The sequence below is a fragment of the Cygnus atratus genome, chromosome 2, assembly GCF_013377495.2.
Source record: "Cygnus atratus isolate AKBS03 ecotype Queensland, Australia chromosome 2, CAtr_DNAZoo_HiC_assembly, whole genome shotgun sequence".
Classification (NCBI taxonomy): domain Eukaryota; kingdom Metazoa; phylum Chordata; class Aves; order Anseriformes; family Anatidae; genus Cygnus; species Cygnus atratus.
The window spans coordinates 20271326-20289407 of record NC_066363.1 but is presented as its reverse complement, the minus strand read 5'-3'; the positions used below and the strand labels follow the sequence as shown (position 1 = coordinate 20289407).

Genomic DNA, 18082 nt, shown 5'->3' with positions numbered 1-18082 from the left:
ATGTGTACAAGTGATCCAGCAGTCTATGATGCACCAATGTGGCATTGAAGGGAAGAGTCAAAGAATAAGAAGCTGTCAGAAAGAAAATTATGAGACAGTCTATGACCCTTCTGCTCCTTCTGGCAAGTAGTTACTTCTCAGTAGGGTGACTCACACAAGTAACTGCTCATCACGGGGAATTAATAGCCCAACCCAGAGCATGTACAATACAGTAGGCCTTTTCTGATGGCCTTTCAATTGCTTAATTTGCATTTACTTTGCAATTTGAAATACAAGTGCAAGTAACAAATATTGTTACAGTGTGTCCTGGTTTCAGGTAGGACAGAGTTAATTTTCCTCCTAGTAGCTGGCAGGGTGCTATGTTTTGGATTAGGATGAGAAGAGCGCTGATAACATGCTGATGTTTTAATTGTTGTAGAGCAATGCTTACACCAAGCCAAGGACTTTTCAGCTTCTCGCTCTGTCCTGCTAGCGAGCAGGCTGGGGGTGCAGCAGGAGCTGGGAGGGGACAGACCCAGGACAGCTGACCCAAACTGGCCAAAGGGGTATTCCATACCATCTGACGTCATGCTGAACAATATATAGGGGTGGCTAGCCGGGGTGGGGGGGCCGGCTGCTCGGGGATAGGCTGGGCATCGGTCAGCGGGTGGTGAGCAATTGCATTGTGCATCACTTTGTACACATTATTACTATTATTATTATTATTGTTATTATTATTGTTATTATTTTCCCTGTCTTAATAAACTGTCCTTATCTCAACTCACAGGCTTCACTTTCCCATTTCTCTCCCCCATCCCGGAGAGGGAGGGGGGAGGGTGAGCGAACGGCTGTGTGGTGTTTGGCTGCCAGCCGGGCTAAACCACAACACAGTGCAGACACAGAAATTAAATCTATAGTTTGTATACATCATCTATATTCAGCTGAAAGTGAATAGCTATTTAATAATTAATAATGGCTATGTCAAGTAAAAGACTCCACTACTTGAAAGTTAGAGGCACTATTTTAGGGAAGTGCCATTTGGCTGGAAATTATTTGAAAATAGATCTCATCCTAGGCAATATTTCCTTTCTTTTACTACAATGCAAAAGGATGAGCTGAAAATTTTCACCATCCGTGCTGTAAAAAAAAAAAAAAAAAAAAAAAAAAAAGGGGGGGGGGGGAGCAATGCTGCTTTTCTTTTAAAAAAGCTCATATCCATTTTTGTACACTAAGCTTTGAGTAAATCCCTCTGCAGGATTTATGTGGGGAGAGGCCTTGTTCTGGGATTCTGTTCATGCCTAAGCTCAAGCTTGATGTCCAGATTCAGCACAATTAATACCAAAGTTCCTGTAGGAACAGATACTCATGAACTTTTCAATAAAATGATTAGGCAGTACCTGGGTGGAGGGTGCATGCTTGCAATGTTTTATTAGATTAATTAATGCCTCCCATGTCATATTTTACCTTCTAAAATTATTCGGTTCTTTTTCTTTATCCTCTGATACCGTTACTCACCTCCTCGCTCCACAAGCAGTCTCACTGACTTCATAAGGAAGAGCAGAGCAGTGCTGTGCAGATTCAGCTGTCCTGCCTCAAGATTTAGAAAATACAGACCAAAGCAAGGGAAACTTACATGAATAAGTTCTTATCGCATAGATTTATTTCCATGTTATGGTTAGAAACAGCTCTTGACTAAGATAATGCATCTTCATTTTCCTTTTCTCCCTATTATTGCAATGGGGTCATGCAGTCCTTCTTTGAGGAAAAGTGCTGCTACACATGGATGTATGAGCTGTTACACTAAGGTTAACCATTCCTATTTTCTTGTATTGCTCCTTGTACAAGGCAATTAATGCTGAGTAAGGATCAATAGATAGTTATTCTGTATTTTCCAGTTCATTTTTTTTAATATTAGTGTGGAGTGTTTCAACTGTAATCATATTCATGGTGAAAGACCATGTACAGGCATTGCTATTGTTGTTATTGTTATTAATAATAATAATAATATTAATAATAATAATAATTTGCTGGAAGCAATACTCAGAACTCAGTAGTTGTTTTCTAAGAGCAAATATAAGGGAGATAGCCCCTGACCTCACAGACTGTGACCCTCTAAAACAACTAAACTCTAAAACAGCACAAACAAAACAGGGACTGTAGAAATCAACCACTTTCATTATAATCAGCTTGGCAAACAAGCATTTTGAGAGGAAATTTAATAGTGGAATTGAAGAAAAAAATCCTATAAGTGAAACTAGAGACAAGTTTTTTATGAAGTCATGGAAGTGATTTGACAGATTGCCAGAAAGGCAGAAATCAGTGGGAATATTAGAAGAGTGATGCAAGTTTCTGAAGCCAAATCAGCAGTGCCCTGATGGTGTTTCTTAAACGCAGTGCTTCTGAATCACTGCTGCCTGCAGTGATGGGTAGAAGAGCCTTTCTTTTATGCAAGACAATACTGAAGAATCATTGCTGATCGCCACGTTTGCACTAGCTGCGATACTCTGGGGTGTTCAAAGTAGAAGTTACACCCAACCACAAGCAATCCTACAGATGTTGGCTAGTTTACTGAGAGACTTTTTCACAGAGGTCGCATTGCTGTTAAAAGACTTAGTCACTTACTTGGAAGTACTACGTACAAGTTGTGTGACAGACAGAGCTGTTTTCTCCTGACAGGAACATAATATGAACAACCTCTCAGTACCAAGTTTAGTAAATAGATGATCTTCCATAACACTTTGGTACAATGTGTATCCCATTCAGACCAAGATTAAAATATTACAGGGTCATTTAGCATGCATCTGTTTTGGCACACTTTTGGCAGTCTGATTCAGTTGCACAGCGTGGTTCAAAACCCCTCTCCAAACTAATGAATCAGGCTTTCAGAATTTGTTTATTGGCCAGACCTCATAAGGATTAGTGGCATTGCTCAACCTGAGGCTTTAAAAAATAAGATACAATATTCAAAATGGATTCCATTAGTACTTGTTGTCTGAAGGGCAACTGCAGTAGTTTTATCAGGAAATCAAGGAAAAATTCATTACGAAGGGAATTGGGAACCTCAGCATGTCCAGATTATATTCAAATAAAAGGATATTAATTTTGTGTTTATGAAGTCAGAATTAGTAAAATGTTGAAGGTGTGGGGAGCTGGGGGGTCAGCCTCTTCTCACAAGTAACTAGTGATAAGACCAGAGGGTATGGCCTCAAGTTGCGCCAGGGGAAGTTTAGGTTAGAAATGAGGAGACATTTCTCCTCAGAAAGAGCAGCCAGGCATTGGAACGGGTTGCTCAGGGAGGTGGTGGAGTCACCGTCCCTGGGGGTGTTCAAGGAAAGTTGGACCTGGCGCTTAGGGACATGGTTTAGTGGGTGACATTGGTAGTAGGGTGATGGTTGGACCAGATGATCTTGAAGGTCTCTTCCAACCTTAATGACTCTATGATTTGGAAATATCTGTTCATTATGATTATATGAATATTCAGTTGTGTGGGAAAGGGACACCTAGCATCTTTTCCAACTTCGAGTGTGAAAGGTAAGGAACATGTAATATAGAAAAAGCAAATGTTCAATTCCCAGCTGTGAAATGGAATGGATAAGACATGTTACTGTACTAATAAGTGTGCCATTCATGCAGCTTCCACAGATGACAGTGCTGCAGAGAAGAAAGGTGGAACACTTCACGCTGGCTTAATTGTTGGTATTCTAGTCCTGGTCCTCATTGTGGCTGCAGCCATCCTCGTGACTGTCTATATGTACCATCACCCAACATCAGCTGCTAGTCTCTTCTTCATAGAGGTAAGACAAATGTAACACGTTATGTCGATAGCCCTGTCAGCTGAAAAAATAAAAAAATAAAAAAATAAAAAAATAAAAAAATGGGGTCTTCAGAGTAGAACTTTCTTAACTAAATCTAGAAAATATTCTTGTAATCATAGTGTAAGCTTTCAAGAAACACACCTAACCCACCCAGCAGGAGTAGCACTTTCATACTTAGCATGTTTGTCACAGCTTCTTCTTTAGGTACTATTGCTTTACTTGCTTCATTTTTATACAGGCTATACACAAAAAATATATCTCAAATATCACCTCTCTTTCCTATCTTTCCTCTTCCTCTGCATAACATTTTTCATTAGCTTTCATGTGCATTGGCATTTTATTTTGGGACAAATAGCTTTTCTATTATTTTTACTTGGAAAAAAAATAAAATTTATGCATTCACTAATTCTACAGAAGGGCTGAATTAAAGTAAGTTTTTAGCTGGAAGCCTGTTAGCTGTTCCATACATTCATTTGTAGATTTTTTTAACACTTTGCCTCACAGTGTGGGAAGGATTCTTTTCACCTAATTTTAACATCTAAATCTATCAAGTCCCTTTTCTGTAGAGAGAAACATGCTCTTATAGACCATGATTCATCTGACCTATTTGAAACATCCCCATTAGAATTAGATAAATTACCATTTTTCTCCCTCAAATATAGACAGCTACCTTAGATGCAGACATCTACATTGCAGATGCTGACATTTATTCAACTCAGCTCCACTGTACATGACAATATGAGAAAAGAACATTTTCCATAGGTGTTCATTTCCACCACCACCACCCCCCCCCCAAAAAAATATATATTTATACTTACCTGTGTTTTTTTCAACAATGTTCCTCTGCCTTATGATAAATATGGAGCTGCTAAACATGAAAGAAAATACTGGTTGCTTATAACCCCCACTTGCAGTAGTCTCTTGCTTTTAAGAGCCTAGACACTTTCTAATGGGCAATAGTGAAGTTGCAGAAGCACTGGAAGTGTCACTAGGGACATACCAAGGGATTGCTTAGGAAAAAGTCTGGACCAAAAAGATATAGACATTCATTCTTAGTGACAGTAAAATGAATTGAAATGAGATATGAAAATGAACAGAATGATTCATCTTTAAGACAGTATTATAATAAATATACTGCTTAGATGCAACAGTAGTGACAGAAATCAAAATGAATTTTTTATCAGTATTCTAGGCTCAAGCAATGTAACTGTGTTAACCAATGGGGAACAGCATCCACATAATAAAATCAATAGCTTTCTTTCATGTCTATGTGACATTTCAAGCCATTTCTCTATTGATGTAGACACAAAACTCCGCTGGTCCAAGTACGAAAGAGAATGCTTTGTCCCTTTCCATCTTTTCACACACTGAATGCTATTTAATCAATTTAGTAAAAACAAGTTACTTATCTGTTATGATGTGACTAAAAAGGCTAAGTAAATGGCAACACCATTTGCCAGGAGGAAAGAAGAACAAATGAAAATACGCATTGATTCTTTTTCATAGTGTACTAATTTGGCAGGTTAACTTATTTCATTATTTGATATTATCATGCAAACTGTGGTGCCTTGGTCAGTTTTGGTAAACTCATTCCACTAAATTTAATCTGTAGGTGACATTAGTCAGTCTCTGCAGTCAAAGATAAAATGTCTTTTAGCAAGCAATGTAGGCTTTAAAAAAAAATATATATATATATATATGTAATCTTTCTGTTTTAAATAAAGGAGGAAAAAATGAATAAGGATAGGATTAAGTAAATCAGTCAAAATCAAATTTATGCAAAATGTGGCACAGCTCTTTTTGCTACTAGGAAAAATGTGATACTTGTGAAATTTCAAGCCATGAGAAGGTGGGCTTTCCCTATGCTTTCCCCTTTTCCCAGGTAAAAAAATCTGATGGAGAGGTAAAACCACAAGGCACAGAGAAAGGGATTGCTCTGTATTTACAGCATTTCCACAAATTCCAAAACTGTAAAGCCATTATTGCTATTGTAAGCACAAAAGAACAGAATAAAGCAATTTATTCTGGAACTGAAATTGCTTTTAAAAAGTTTAATCATTTAATTTCCAATATTAAATTTCCAGTACACAGTTTGACCAATTCAAGAAATAAAGAATAGAGTATTATTCTTATATTCATCTTATCTATAGGATGTATAATAGTATATATCTTCATAGACTTGCATTTCGAAACTGAATTAAAAAAATAAAAAATAAAATTTAAAAAGAGGCATAACTGGTATAAATAGGTCAATTTTACAAAAAAAAAAAAAAGTTCATGCAATTAATCAGTAGTCTGTTACAGATACAGTAATCAGTAATCTGTCACAGATAACATGGTACCCCATATACCATGGCAGACCATTGTTTTACTTATGGGAAAGGAATTAAATGAATCAAATGTGGATCTGATGTCACCATTGTGGGGAAAGAGCTCAAGAGGGTTGCCATGGGCTCAATCATGAAGTGAGGAGAAGCACATAAATATTTCTGAAAATAATATTCATTTGTATGAGTCTCTTGATTAATAAAGCAAGTTGTGCAGCAAAATGTAAGAGATGCACAGGCAGCTCCCTCATGCAGTTGTCTAAAAATTATTAGCACCATGTAGTCTTTTGTCAAGTCTTCCAGCCAAATCAAGATCTGTATCAGTCTATCTGCCATCACTGATTAATATAAATCTAAAGCAGTGTGAAATGAAGACCCTGCCTCATTTGTGTTTTTTTTTTAATTACTGTATAAAGGAATCCCTACACAACATCATGTTGATATTAAACATAGCATTCATTCAAAACTGTAACACAACTAATAAAGTAATTTCTTTTTGTAGCTAAGATGCTAGGATATTGTCATGTTTTTGCAGATAACATCATTTTCAGTCAGATTCTGCTGCTTTCTGGTTTAATAGCTGTGTAAGGAATTTTAAGTTAATTTGGTTTATAGTCATGACTGGTTACTGAATAGAGAAAAGTAAAATAAATTGATCCTATATCTGATGCCTTAAGTCTCTTTCTCCCTTGTGTTCTCTGCAGTTATCACCCAATATTCATTTACCACTTCACTCATGTTTTCACAGAGCTCATCCCAAATCCCAGTTGCGATGCCCCTCATGTTTGCCATCTAGTCCCTTTTTTTAACTGAAATTCCCCCTTAATACACCCACACACGAACTGCACTGGTTAACTTTGCATTGATAAATGCAACCCCTTGTGACATCTCTGAGTAGCGTTAAATGGTATCCTGAATGCACTAGTTGGTTTAAATAAGCTGCACACAAAAGACAAGAAAAAGGTCATTTATTCCAAAAGCAACTATTCTCTTAGAACAGAGTAACATTTGATGTGTTTTTTTTCCCCTAAAGTCTGAAGAAAATGTTTCCTACAGTGGTTTTGTTCACAGCTATTGTGTGCAGCTCCACCTGGAATGAAAATGGCTATTTTGAACAAAGAGCTTGAAAAATCTTGCATGCCAATGTAACTCAATTTGTCCATAACAGTGTACCACTTTAAAAGAATACCATCAAAATTGCTGAATACTTTTTCAGAGTTTCCCCTTTTACTAAGTATGTGGAAGATTCAAATCAAAATGCAATGTTTTCCTGTTTCTTCCAGTCCCAACACTATTCAACATGTGTTTCATTGTTTAAGTTGGAATCTTCTTTGGTGGCCTAGAGACAGAATGAATTATCAACTTTTTAAGCAAGGGAGTTCCAGTCAAAGTTCCAATGAATGCAGACTGTTTCTATAAGCTAAAAGTAAAAGTTGACTAAAGATTTGCTTGCAGAGTGGCAGACAAGATGTTGCATGCACTGTTCTTTTATTTCTTTGTGGTTATCCCTGTGGTATTTCCTTTCCTTTGAGTTTGTTTTTTTGTTGCTAATAATTTTCCCATTTGAATCAAGTTACATGCCTATCCTAACCTTGAGGAATCTTGTGTCTCTTGAGAACATATAAAATATGCTTTGAACTTAGTTGCACTGATTTTTGAAAAGTAGGGTACTTCAAAAAGTAGTACTCCTTCACGTCTTTTTCAACAAAAGAAGAAGCTTGTAGCAGAAATCTAGCTATACCATATATAGTTGCCCACTAGCTATACCACTTGCATTCAGAATCTGAGGTTTGTTGGCCAAGAAGTCAAGCATAATGTCCCAGCTGTAGTGGATCACCTGCCTGTGATGTAGATCATATCCTTTATTTTGCCTTCATGTCCCCACCCTCCATGGAGATTTTCCACAGCTAATTCAGCTGCTTGGAAACATGCATGTACACTCACACACATATGCACATACCTATGTCTTTTTTAGTTGGTTTTTTTACTTTGTTTTGGATGTTCAGGCTGGATATTTTCATAAATCTGGTTTTTCAAATGACCACACAGAGAGTTGAACTGGTGCTATGGAGCTGGGTGTGTGGAGTGACCTTACAGTCAGAGGAGAAAGGAATGAGCAGCTGCAGCTCTTCAGTAAATAAAATAATCGTGCATGATCAGAGCCTGGTGGATGCACCTCAACTCTTCCTGATGTAACTTGAATTATGTATCTACAAGTAAACTAAATGTACCCGGAACTGCTTTTTAGCTTAGAAGGCTCTGAATTCATGTCATTTAACTCTGTAATCCTCACAGTAAGGTATTTAGACTAGTACTATGGTTTGAGGATGGTTCCCAAATCCTTAGTCATGCCCAGGGTGGTCTGAGAAAGCTCTGTTTGGCATTTTTCTAACAGTTGAGCTGCACAGAGGACTCTGTTGCAGTGTCTGCAAATGTTCACCAGTACTCAGATCTAGCACTAGATTTTCTTCAGTTTTTGACCTTCTGCTAATACGTTTTCTGCTTACAGGAAGGAAGTACGAGGAGAAAGCAATCAAAAAAAGTTAGAGATATATTGTGGTGTTTCAGAACTTAGGGAGTTAATGTGCATTTCTGGCTCACTGTTGTATATCTCTGCTCGTAGCAGTACTTCACAAATAAAAGCCATTGTTTGACAACCAGCCCTGTTTTCCATGCACCGTTTCCGGGATTCTGCATTAATGTTACAGATGCAGTGTATCTCTTCAAATAAGTGAGAAGTAAATAGGATTTAAAAAAAAAAAAAAAAAAAGTCAGCTTCTCAGCTGGCTTAGACAAGTGGTGAAGCTTACAAAGCTCTGCTGATTTTTTTGGAGATATGGCCCAAACTTTTTGTTACGCATGTGCATTTTACAGAGGATTATGCACTTAGTTTGAAAAAGTCTGGACACAGTCTCCAATTTGGTTTTGTCCAGAAGCTAGGACTGAATTGTTTTTCATGAAGATGATGATTAAAAAGAAGAGAACAGGTATCATTTTTCTCTTCTTTCAAAGTCCTGCTGCATTGTACCATTTGGGATATTGTCATTGATCTCTCTGCCATTGCCTTATGCTGACAGTAAAGTTATTTTTTCCAAAGCTTATTCAGCTCAGCAGGAACCAGCAGCTCAGCAAGGGAAACCTAAATCAGCCACAGGGGAGGAGCACTAAAATAAAGAGCCAACACTGACAATAAAAGTCAAAGGTGGGGAGGAAGGAGGCATTCTGTTTTTTGTCCATCAGCAGCCAGCTACTTAGATGTTCCTATGACTGCAGAAACATTGTTATAAGAAGTGTTTTAAATTGCAGAGATATTTTAAAGAAGCATTTCTATCAAAGACAAAAAATAAATAAAGTCAGTAAATTCCACTACTAAATTTTACAGTCTCATACAATCTATATTTTAGAACAGGTTCTTCAAAATATTCAGATAACATGGTGTCAAGCAATTGATCTTTTCTTATTCCTAGAAATACATATCATAGGTACAGTTTCAGATATTTGAAGCATCATCCATTTCTGACTGCAATTTGCCAAGTAAATTGGTTGTTTGTAGAAGAGATTAAAGACTGATGCACAAATTATAACTGCCTAAACAATATTACAGGTAACTTCATTAGTGCAAACACTTATTATGGGCAAAGTAGCTGATAACAGGAGGAGCTTTCCTTGTATTGTGAAAGTAGAAGGCCTGAATACCCAGCTGGAGTAATGCTGGACAAGTGTACTCAGACTAATGTGTCTTGCTGACATCAGGTTAACATATGTTCATTTAGCAATAGGCCTTACCATAGTTTTTTCTCCTTTTCTTAATTAATTTGTGTTGTTTTTTTTACACTTTGCCTGGAGTTCTGTCAGTTAACCCAGAATTTGAATGGTCCTGTATTTGCATACTTCCAGTTAGGAGAATTAAACTTGGATGCTATTGGCAAAGTGTGGTTAAAAATACAGCTTTTAATTAGATTTAAATATCTTTATACCTTTGAGTTAGAATTGAACATCAATGGATAAGTAAGATGCAACCTTCAGAAGAAGTGGTGAAACAGTCCTCTGAATATTTAAAAAAAAATTAATACAAAAATAATCAATAGGGAAGGCAAAGTTGCATCAAAGCATTCAGCCTAAAAAGTACTCAATTACTCAATAACTTCAGCATTTATATTGGTTAGTGGGGAATAAAGTTTGCTAGGGAGATCTGGAGTGTCTTTCAAGACTCTGAAAGATTGACTTTCACAAATTAAGTCAAGTATTTGTACTTGTGTAAGCTAAGTTTGGAAAGATAATATTTCTGTGTCTTGGTGAAATCCACAGCTCAAGTTTACTGCTGAATAGGAATGAAGAGTTGATCCGCACACAAACACTGTTTGCTTGCTTGCTTGCTTGCTTCTGGTTATTTTACACACAACAAAACTTTTGATAATCTTTTAGAAGATTTTCAGCACAAAGTGTCTATGAGGCAGGGATGGGAAGATGGCAGAGGGGCAGATTTTTCATAAGGTTTTCCTTTCATTGCTCTTCTGACATCATACAATTCTGTATAGAATTCTGTGTAGAATTGTGTTCATTCCATTATTCCATTTTTCTTTTTTGAATGAAAGTTAGGATGAGGGTGGAATGAGGAAAATAGAGGATAGGATGCAAGAATATCAAATGGGTTATATGTGTTACCAACTTCCTTCTGTCCTCTACTGATAGAAACTTGTCTTCTGATGTATAAAAGGAAGTGTAAAAGTTTATAATATACTCCAGCTAACAAAATATATTAATAGCAATTGCTTTTAATGAATCACCATCTCAGGGGAAAAGTGATGTTTAACTGGCATAAATTTTAGAGATAGTGTATAATGTTAGCACCATAATCTTTCAGTTCCTTAGAAAAAAGCAGGACATCTATTTTCAAATACCAGTATTTCAATACAGCTTTATTGGAAAAAGTCTGTTCTTCTATAACAGATCTTGTATGTTTTTTACTCTGTATTTGCCTGTGGCATGTACAAAGCAGACTTTACCTCCCATTTCATTATTTTCTAACTGTTTTTAAATCCATTAAAAAATCTCACATTGATTTTCTACCAACTTCTTCACTGGAAGTCTGAATTTATCATTTCCTTTATTTTCAAGATAATATTAATTTAGGCACTGATTTAGGTCTTGGTAACATAAGTTCAAAAGTACTTTCCCCCACCTCATTTGCTTAAAAAAAATGAACTCAAGGAAACTTCAGTCCTATGAGAAAAATCCTATTCTTGCTTTTCTTCTTTGTAATACACTGAAAGGAAGCAGGAGCTACAGCTCTCCAGCTGCAGCTTGGAGGATTTCCTCTAAGAGTTCTAATATTCTAATTCCAGAGAAAGAAACATATTTTTTCCTGTTAAGCTGGATGACAAAACTAAAGAATTAGTTTAAGTTTTCATTCTTCCTGCTTTGTCTCCTTTTTTTTCTTTTTTCCTAGGAGGTGGTGGTGGTGTTTTTAGGTTATGGGATTTTGTTTTGATTTTTATTGTTTTGTTTTGTTTTGTTTCTTTTGTTTTGTTTTAATCCACCTATTACTCTGCTTTACAATGAAAAAAGGAGAAGAATGCATTAGGCCTTCGCTGAGCTGCTTTCGTAATTCAAGAATCTATTTATCTCCTGACATCAATTAAGTTGCTTTTGGTTTTATCAATTAAAACTGTAATGTCTCTACAGGATTTTCTCATGAATCTGTAGCTTGCCACTGCTTTATTTTGAGACTGATAACCACTTACAATAACCACATAAGCACAAAAAAAGTTTAAATTAAACAGACTTTGACTAGGAATGGAAAATCTCACCTCAAGCATGAAAAGAAACTACAGAAAGCTGCAAATAACTGTTGAAGATGACCTCCAAACATGTTGGTTTATTTCTGGATCAACTGCTGTTTATGTTGTATCTTATTGTATCGATAAAATTGATAAACATCCATCTATTCCACTTTTCATCACCTGGAAAGGCAAATGGGAAAAAAAAAAAAAAAAAAAAAAAGGAGCCCAAAATGGTAGAATCAGTTTGAAACAGCAGTGTAGCAAGGAAGTAGAAATTAATAATGGGTACGTTTTAGAATAAGCATCGTAATAGATTAAAACTGAATTCATCTTTACATGCTGCCATTTAAGACTTTCTAACTATTTTTTCCTATTAGTTTTTCATTGGTTTTCATTTTCTTTTTTTTGTTAGAGAACTCTCAGGTCAAACTCTTTTCTCATCTATACTACTGTAAATCTGGAATAAGTCCTTTGCATTTAATAGAATTACTCTTGATTTACTTCAGTGAGTCTGAGAACAGAATATGACCCTTTTTCTTTACCAATAACCAAACTGTCCTTCTTAATTTTGAAACCACGCTAAGTCATGCCTAGATAGAAAAAAAAGACTCCAAAGTTTGAATAGACTAAGTTTGTTTATTAGGAAAAGACATCTGCTAAAGAGAACAATGTTCTGCCTTCCTACTTTGTAGGAAGGTGTTGCATTGAAAGGCCTGAGATTTTAAATTACCTGCCAAACAGAATTTAGCTCGAGATGCCTCATGAGCAACCTGATCATGCAATGGGAGAAAGAGAAAACAGTTGTTTTTGTATTGTATCTTCCTAATGGCGATCACCAAGGAAAACTTTGTGCTATACCCAGAGACAGCTGTGTGGTTTGCTGGTAAAAAGATTCAGCAGTCCCCCAAGTTTTCTTTAGTGTCTGCTGCCCAACAGCACCATGAGCCCTGGCATAATGTCATGGCTATGGCTGCCTGTGGTCCCTCAGCTGTATGAAATATTCTTAATGATCAAAAGGCAGTCAAAATGCAGTATTAAGGGGACAGAAAATCAAATGCAATGATTATCTGTGGAAGAAAAATTTTAGAGTAATTTTTTTTTTGAACTGTTTATAGGCTGCAATTTATCTTCATTGTTTCTCCTCTTATTTTCCTGCAGTGTTTCTATGTACCTTGCTATACCTTCCAGCCCTCTTTCCAAGCAGATTGCAACAGTTGTCAGTATAGAAAAAAAAATGTATCAGCGTATTTGTCAGATACAATTTTCATAGCCAGTACAGTGGGGAATAACCATTTTAGGAGAGGATTTTTTGTTAACTGACTTTATGAAAGAGTTGTGGCCTACTTTCCCGAAAACTGTTCCCTTTGACAGAATCTCATTTCGGTCACCCAAAATCTGAGCCTTCCCAGATATTAGTTAGTTTGAAAATGTAGGTTTTTTAAATAACTTTTCTTTCTCAGAGGCATCACAGTCAGACAGGAATTGTTTTATCTGCCCTATAAATTATTTATTTCTTTTCTCTGTTGCTTAGCTGCTTTTAAAGCAGTCAGCACAGATAATAATGAAAATTAGTTAGGAGCTCTTAAGACCTTTATAGCAAAAGGTCATATGAGTTTAAATGAAAAGGCTGCTTCCATTTGAACCATCAAGGTATACTACTCAAATAGAATCAAAAACGGACAGTATGGTTGTGGTTGGAAGGGATCTCTCAAGGCCATCTGGTCCAACCACTCCCTGCTCAAGCAGGTCCACATAGAGCTAGTTGCCCATGACTATGTCAAGACAGCTTCTGAATATCTCAAAGGGCAGAGACTCCTCAATGTCTCTGGGCAAGCTGTTCCGTTCCTCAGTCACTTTCACAGGAAAGAAGTATTTCCTGGTGTTCAGGTGAAACCTGCTGTGAGTTTGTGCCCCTTGCCTCTTTTCCTTGTGAACATTGTCACTTGAAATAGAAGGTCATTATTTTGGCAGTCCTGGATAAACATGTCAGAATTTGGTTCTAAATAATTAAAAGCAGTTTTGTTTCAGTGGACTCTCATATACATTTTCCCATGGAGCAGAGTATATTAGCAAATTCCTATGCAGAACTAGAAAGGAAGAGCAGCAGACATGCTTCTCTGTTCCTCTAACAACTACAATAAGTGGGTTTTACAATGATAGAAACAATAAATACAGGTCATTTTTAAAGTTTTTTATTAATAATTTTTTATTAATAATTTTATATTCTGAAAGTTTATTTTCTTGTTGGTGTTATAGCGGCGTCCGAGCAGATGGCCAGCAATGAAATTCAGAAGAGGATCAGGACATCCTGCATATGCTGAAGTCGAACCAGTTGGAGAAAAAGAAGGCTTCATTGTATCAGAGCAATGCTAAAATTTTTAGGACAGAACACCAGTACTGGCCTACAGGTGTAAGACATTTACTTTGCCTCTCTTTAAAGAAAAGGAGCCCTAAGCTGCTGTAGCCTAATAGAAAGAAGATTTTGGATAAGCTTTGTCCAAGAAGAAAAACTATCTAAGATACCAGATTACCACTGCACAGTAGTCTTTGTTAGTGGACTGACACACAATGGTTCATGCAGAACACCTGTCAGTGGACACCTATGGTATCAGAACTATGGCACAAGTGCCACATTATTGGCTTTAGGTTTGGGGGTGCACAGTAATCAAAAATATAATAAAGCTTTGGTGCACAAGGGTATTACCCTGTGGTTCAAGTGTTCTTCTCTGGTATCTCAAAGACTGAGTGACAAATCTGTACACTTTCAGTGCAAACAGCACTGATTAGTGTTCACAGGTGATTGAGAAAAGTATCTCAGTGCAGGTAAAGAAGAAAAATAAAAGATTTTTTCCAACATTTCTACAAGCAGATGTGGAAGTACAATCACTTTTCAACTCTAAATTAGCCTACCCACCTGAGTGAGCGAGTCACAATGTATGTGTTTTTCGGGAGTAGAACAATGTTTCTTGTACATTGCTGATTAATATCCTTCTAAACAACTCACAATATACAAACTCATAAGAAATGAAGGCAATAGAGATTTTCAGAACAGTGAAATTGTTATTTCATGGATGTTTACAATGAAATTGGTCTCATTTTCTATTTCAATGTTCACTAAAAAATCAATTTTGCCTTTTTTTTTTTTCCCCTTCTTTTTCAAGGGATATCCTTCATTTCTGAGCAGTAGGCTGAAGTCAAGGCAACAGATCATTTTATCTGCCAGAGATCTTATGGACCATTTCTTAGGCAATGTGATATGAAAGATGTTAACATTTTAACCAAATGGGTTTCTATCCTTTGCCATTTCATTGTGAATCTTTCCTGAGAAGCAACACAGACTTTAATGCACCCCTCCAAGAGATTCAGATACAAGTGTTACTGAACCCTGCTGATTCATACAGTGATTTTGTTTAATGCACATAGTAGTTGCATAAATATATATATAAATATATTTTTTTTTATAGCTAACACAAGGCGGGCTCTTGTGACTGTTAAGACTGCATTTTTGTCATCCAGACAAAGGAAATGGATTGCATTACTGCATATTTCCACTGAGTTGTAAAATAATCCTTAATACTAGAATATTTTTATGTTGCGTGGGGAAGGTGGTTCATGTAGTTGCAGTGCCATAACCTTTCTGCCTATTGGAACCATTCTTTCTTTAATATTGACACTTTCCCTCCCTGTATAGGGAAAGACAACGCTATAAATTCACAGCATCAAAAACAGTTACTCCTTTCATGGAAGGGGTTAATATACATTGAGACCCAGATCTTCCATGCAGAGTGGAAACCTAAATACTTTGATGCTCTGGGCCTGAGCTATTAAAATATTAAATTCAGGTATTGTACGTACATTTCATTTTAGTCATTGACTATCAAGCTTTTACATACTGTACAAACAGAGGCACTTGATTCATTTTAAAGTGAGGTAGACAATATTAGCAGTTCCAGATCTCAAGCAGTTAAAAAAAAAGTTGTAGACACCACCTTAACAGTACAATTATTTACATTTCTTGTTGATGGTTGTTTGGTCTAAATTTGATTACTTAATACTGTTTAAAAAAAAAACCACACACACACATCATTTTTATTTTTTATTTTGTTCAGTAAATAATACAACACTGTATTTTCTGTATCTTTATATTTTGCATTACACACTTGTTTTCATCTGTTTTAAATCATCTAGAGTGAGATTTAAACTGTTCAAACCTAACTGGTATTAATCTGAAAGTACTAACAAACACATTGTCTTGAAGCCTGGTGAAAAGCCTGCCGCAAGAATTCTTTTCAATTTGTGTAGGTCTACTGAATCCTATTTCTGGTAGGCTGGCATTAAATTGAAGGCTGTTAATTCTGATAGCAATAACAAAATGTATGCACATATATATAAATGGTGACACTCCTTTTTATTATATAAAATGATATCACTGCATATCATTTAGACACTTACTTGATGTGCAATGGTCATCGTTAGTTTTTGTAGGGATCTTGGAAGTCAGATAGGGTTGGCTAGGGTTGATTGGCCAAAAACAGCAATTGTAGAGCTTCCGTTTGAAGCATGCTGGCATTATGTTTGAAATCATTGTTATTTCAGAGAATATCTTGGCAAATTATACTTTAAAAATTAAAAAAATCCATACAGTAGTGCAATAAATTCAAGGGATATTTCATACACACAAAGAATGTTTATATTATTATGAGCACAGGTCTGCATTTTGGCCAATTCACCCATGTATGTAATTCATGTCATGCAACGGAGTTTACAGAATGTTTGTAACATTGTTTGACAAACGCAACAACAATTTTCCAACCCAGTATTTTGATTACTTTTGTTCTAAGGCACTCTCGTGCAGGTGAAGGATGTTTATTAGTATTTGCAAACTAACTAAAATTTCATGGTCATTATTAATATAAGAGCAATTATATTTTCACTCTTTGTTCACCTACAATAATTTGGTGGCAGATTTCATTGATCTATGGGGAGATATAGTGTACTTCTTTTGATTTTTGCCATGATGATATATTCTATGGTTTATAACATGATGAGTTCTTGGGCTTATTTAATAAGATTGATAGGCATATGCTTATATCTGATAAGAACTAATATCTGAAGAGGAAAACTCCTGCATACTAATGGAATGTATAGTGTCTCATTGGTGTCTGCTTTGATATATTCTGTGGTATGTTCTATTTATCCCAGTAGGCAAAAGTTAATTAAGTAATCTGTTGCTGTTTTGTAATTCCATCTGGTTTTCTAATTTTTTAATAATTAAAACTGCCACATTAAAAATGATACAAATATAAATCTTTAGAAGGTGTGGTGAAATATTGATATTAACTGCAATTTCTATTCTTATCACTTTATAAAGCACCTGCTTAATTGGTCCAAACTGAAAAAGTGTCATATAACCCCCACCTAGAGACCCAGCTGAAATATTATTGAACAATTCATAAAGAAATTTCCATCCAGGTCTCTGAAACTGTGGCTTCACTAGCATTCCCACTGGTCCTTAATTTGAAAGTACTTCAGAATATTTCATTTGTTTAAATGTTTCCTTACAGAGTCATTTATTCTAACAGTTATTTTAACTCAAACTTGGCCTCTAATTTCATGTATCTGTTATATATGAGTCATGATGACATTATCACAAGATCTCCCAAAATTATCACTTATTATTTTCCATTTTCATGTTAAATGTTCCATAGTACTTAACATGTTCAGTGTTATGCTTCTCATCCTGTTTCACAGAAAAAGGAAAATTTGAACTACAAGGATTCAAAGCACATTGCTAAGTAACTCTTTAAGTAAGATGAATCAATAAATTAGATATATGTATCACACACAGAGATTGTTGAAAAATACCTTTACATTTGCAGAACTGTATTCAGACATTAAGAATGCTGGAACTGTGCAAGAATTGGAATTGTAATCTTATTCTCACATGCATACATTTAATGATGAGATCTTATTTAATTGCCTGCTATGTTTTTTAGTACACCCTATGATACATTGGACATAGAGAATATGATAAACAGCTATTCCATTTATCTTCTCTTTTCCCAAGCTTTGTTGCATTCTTTGTTATATACTGTCCAAACTCTGCTCTGAAGACAAACTATTTTTTTTATATTTTTCCTTACCCATTATGGTTACTTGAGTACATATACCTTAGTAA

The 18082-nt window shown here is 35.9% G+C and overlaps 1 protein-coding gene across 1 annotated transcript in view; it reads left to right on the top strand.

Annotated features, from left to right (window-relative positions):
- Positions 1 to 14614, top strand: part of PLXDC2 (plexin domain containing 2) — a 269462-nt gene extending 254848 nt beyond the window's left edge. The window contains exons 13-14 of the mRNA XM_035545164.2: positions 3613 to 3773; positions 14161 to 14614. Coding sequence (XP_035401057.1) covers positions 3613 to 3773; positions 14161 to 14277 — 278 coding nt within the window. The 3' untranslated portion in view covers positions 14278 to 14614. The remainder of the gene's footprint in view (positions 1 to 3612; positions 3774 to 14160) is intronic.
- Positions 14615 to 18082: the final 3468 nt, after the last annotated feature.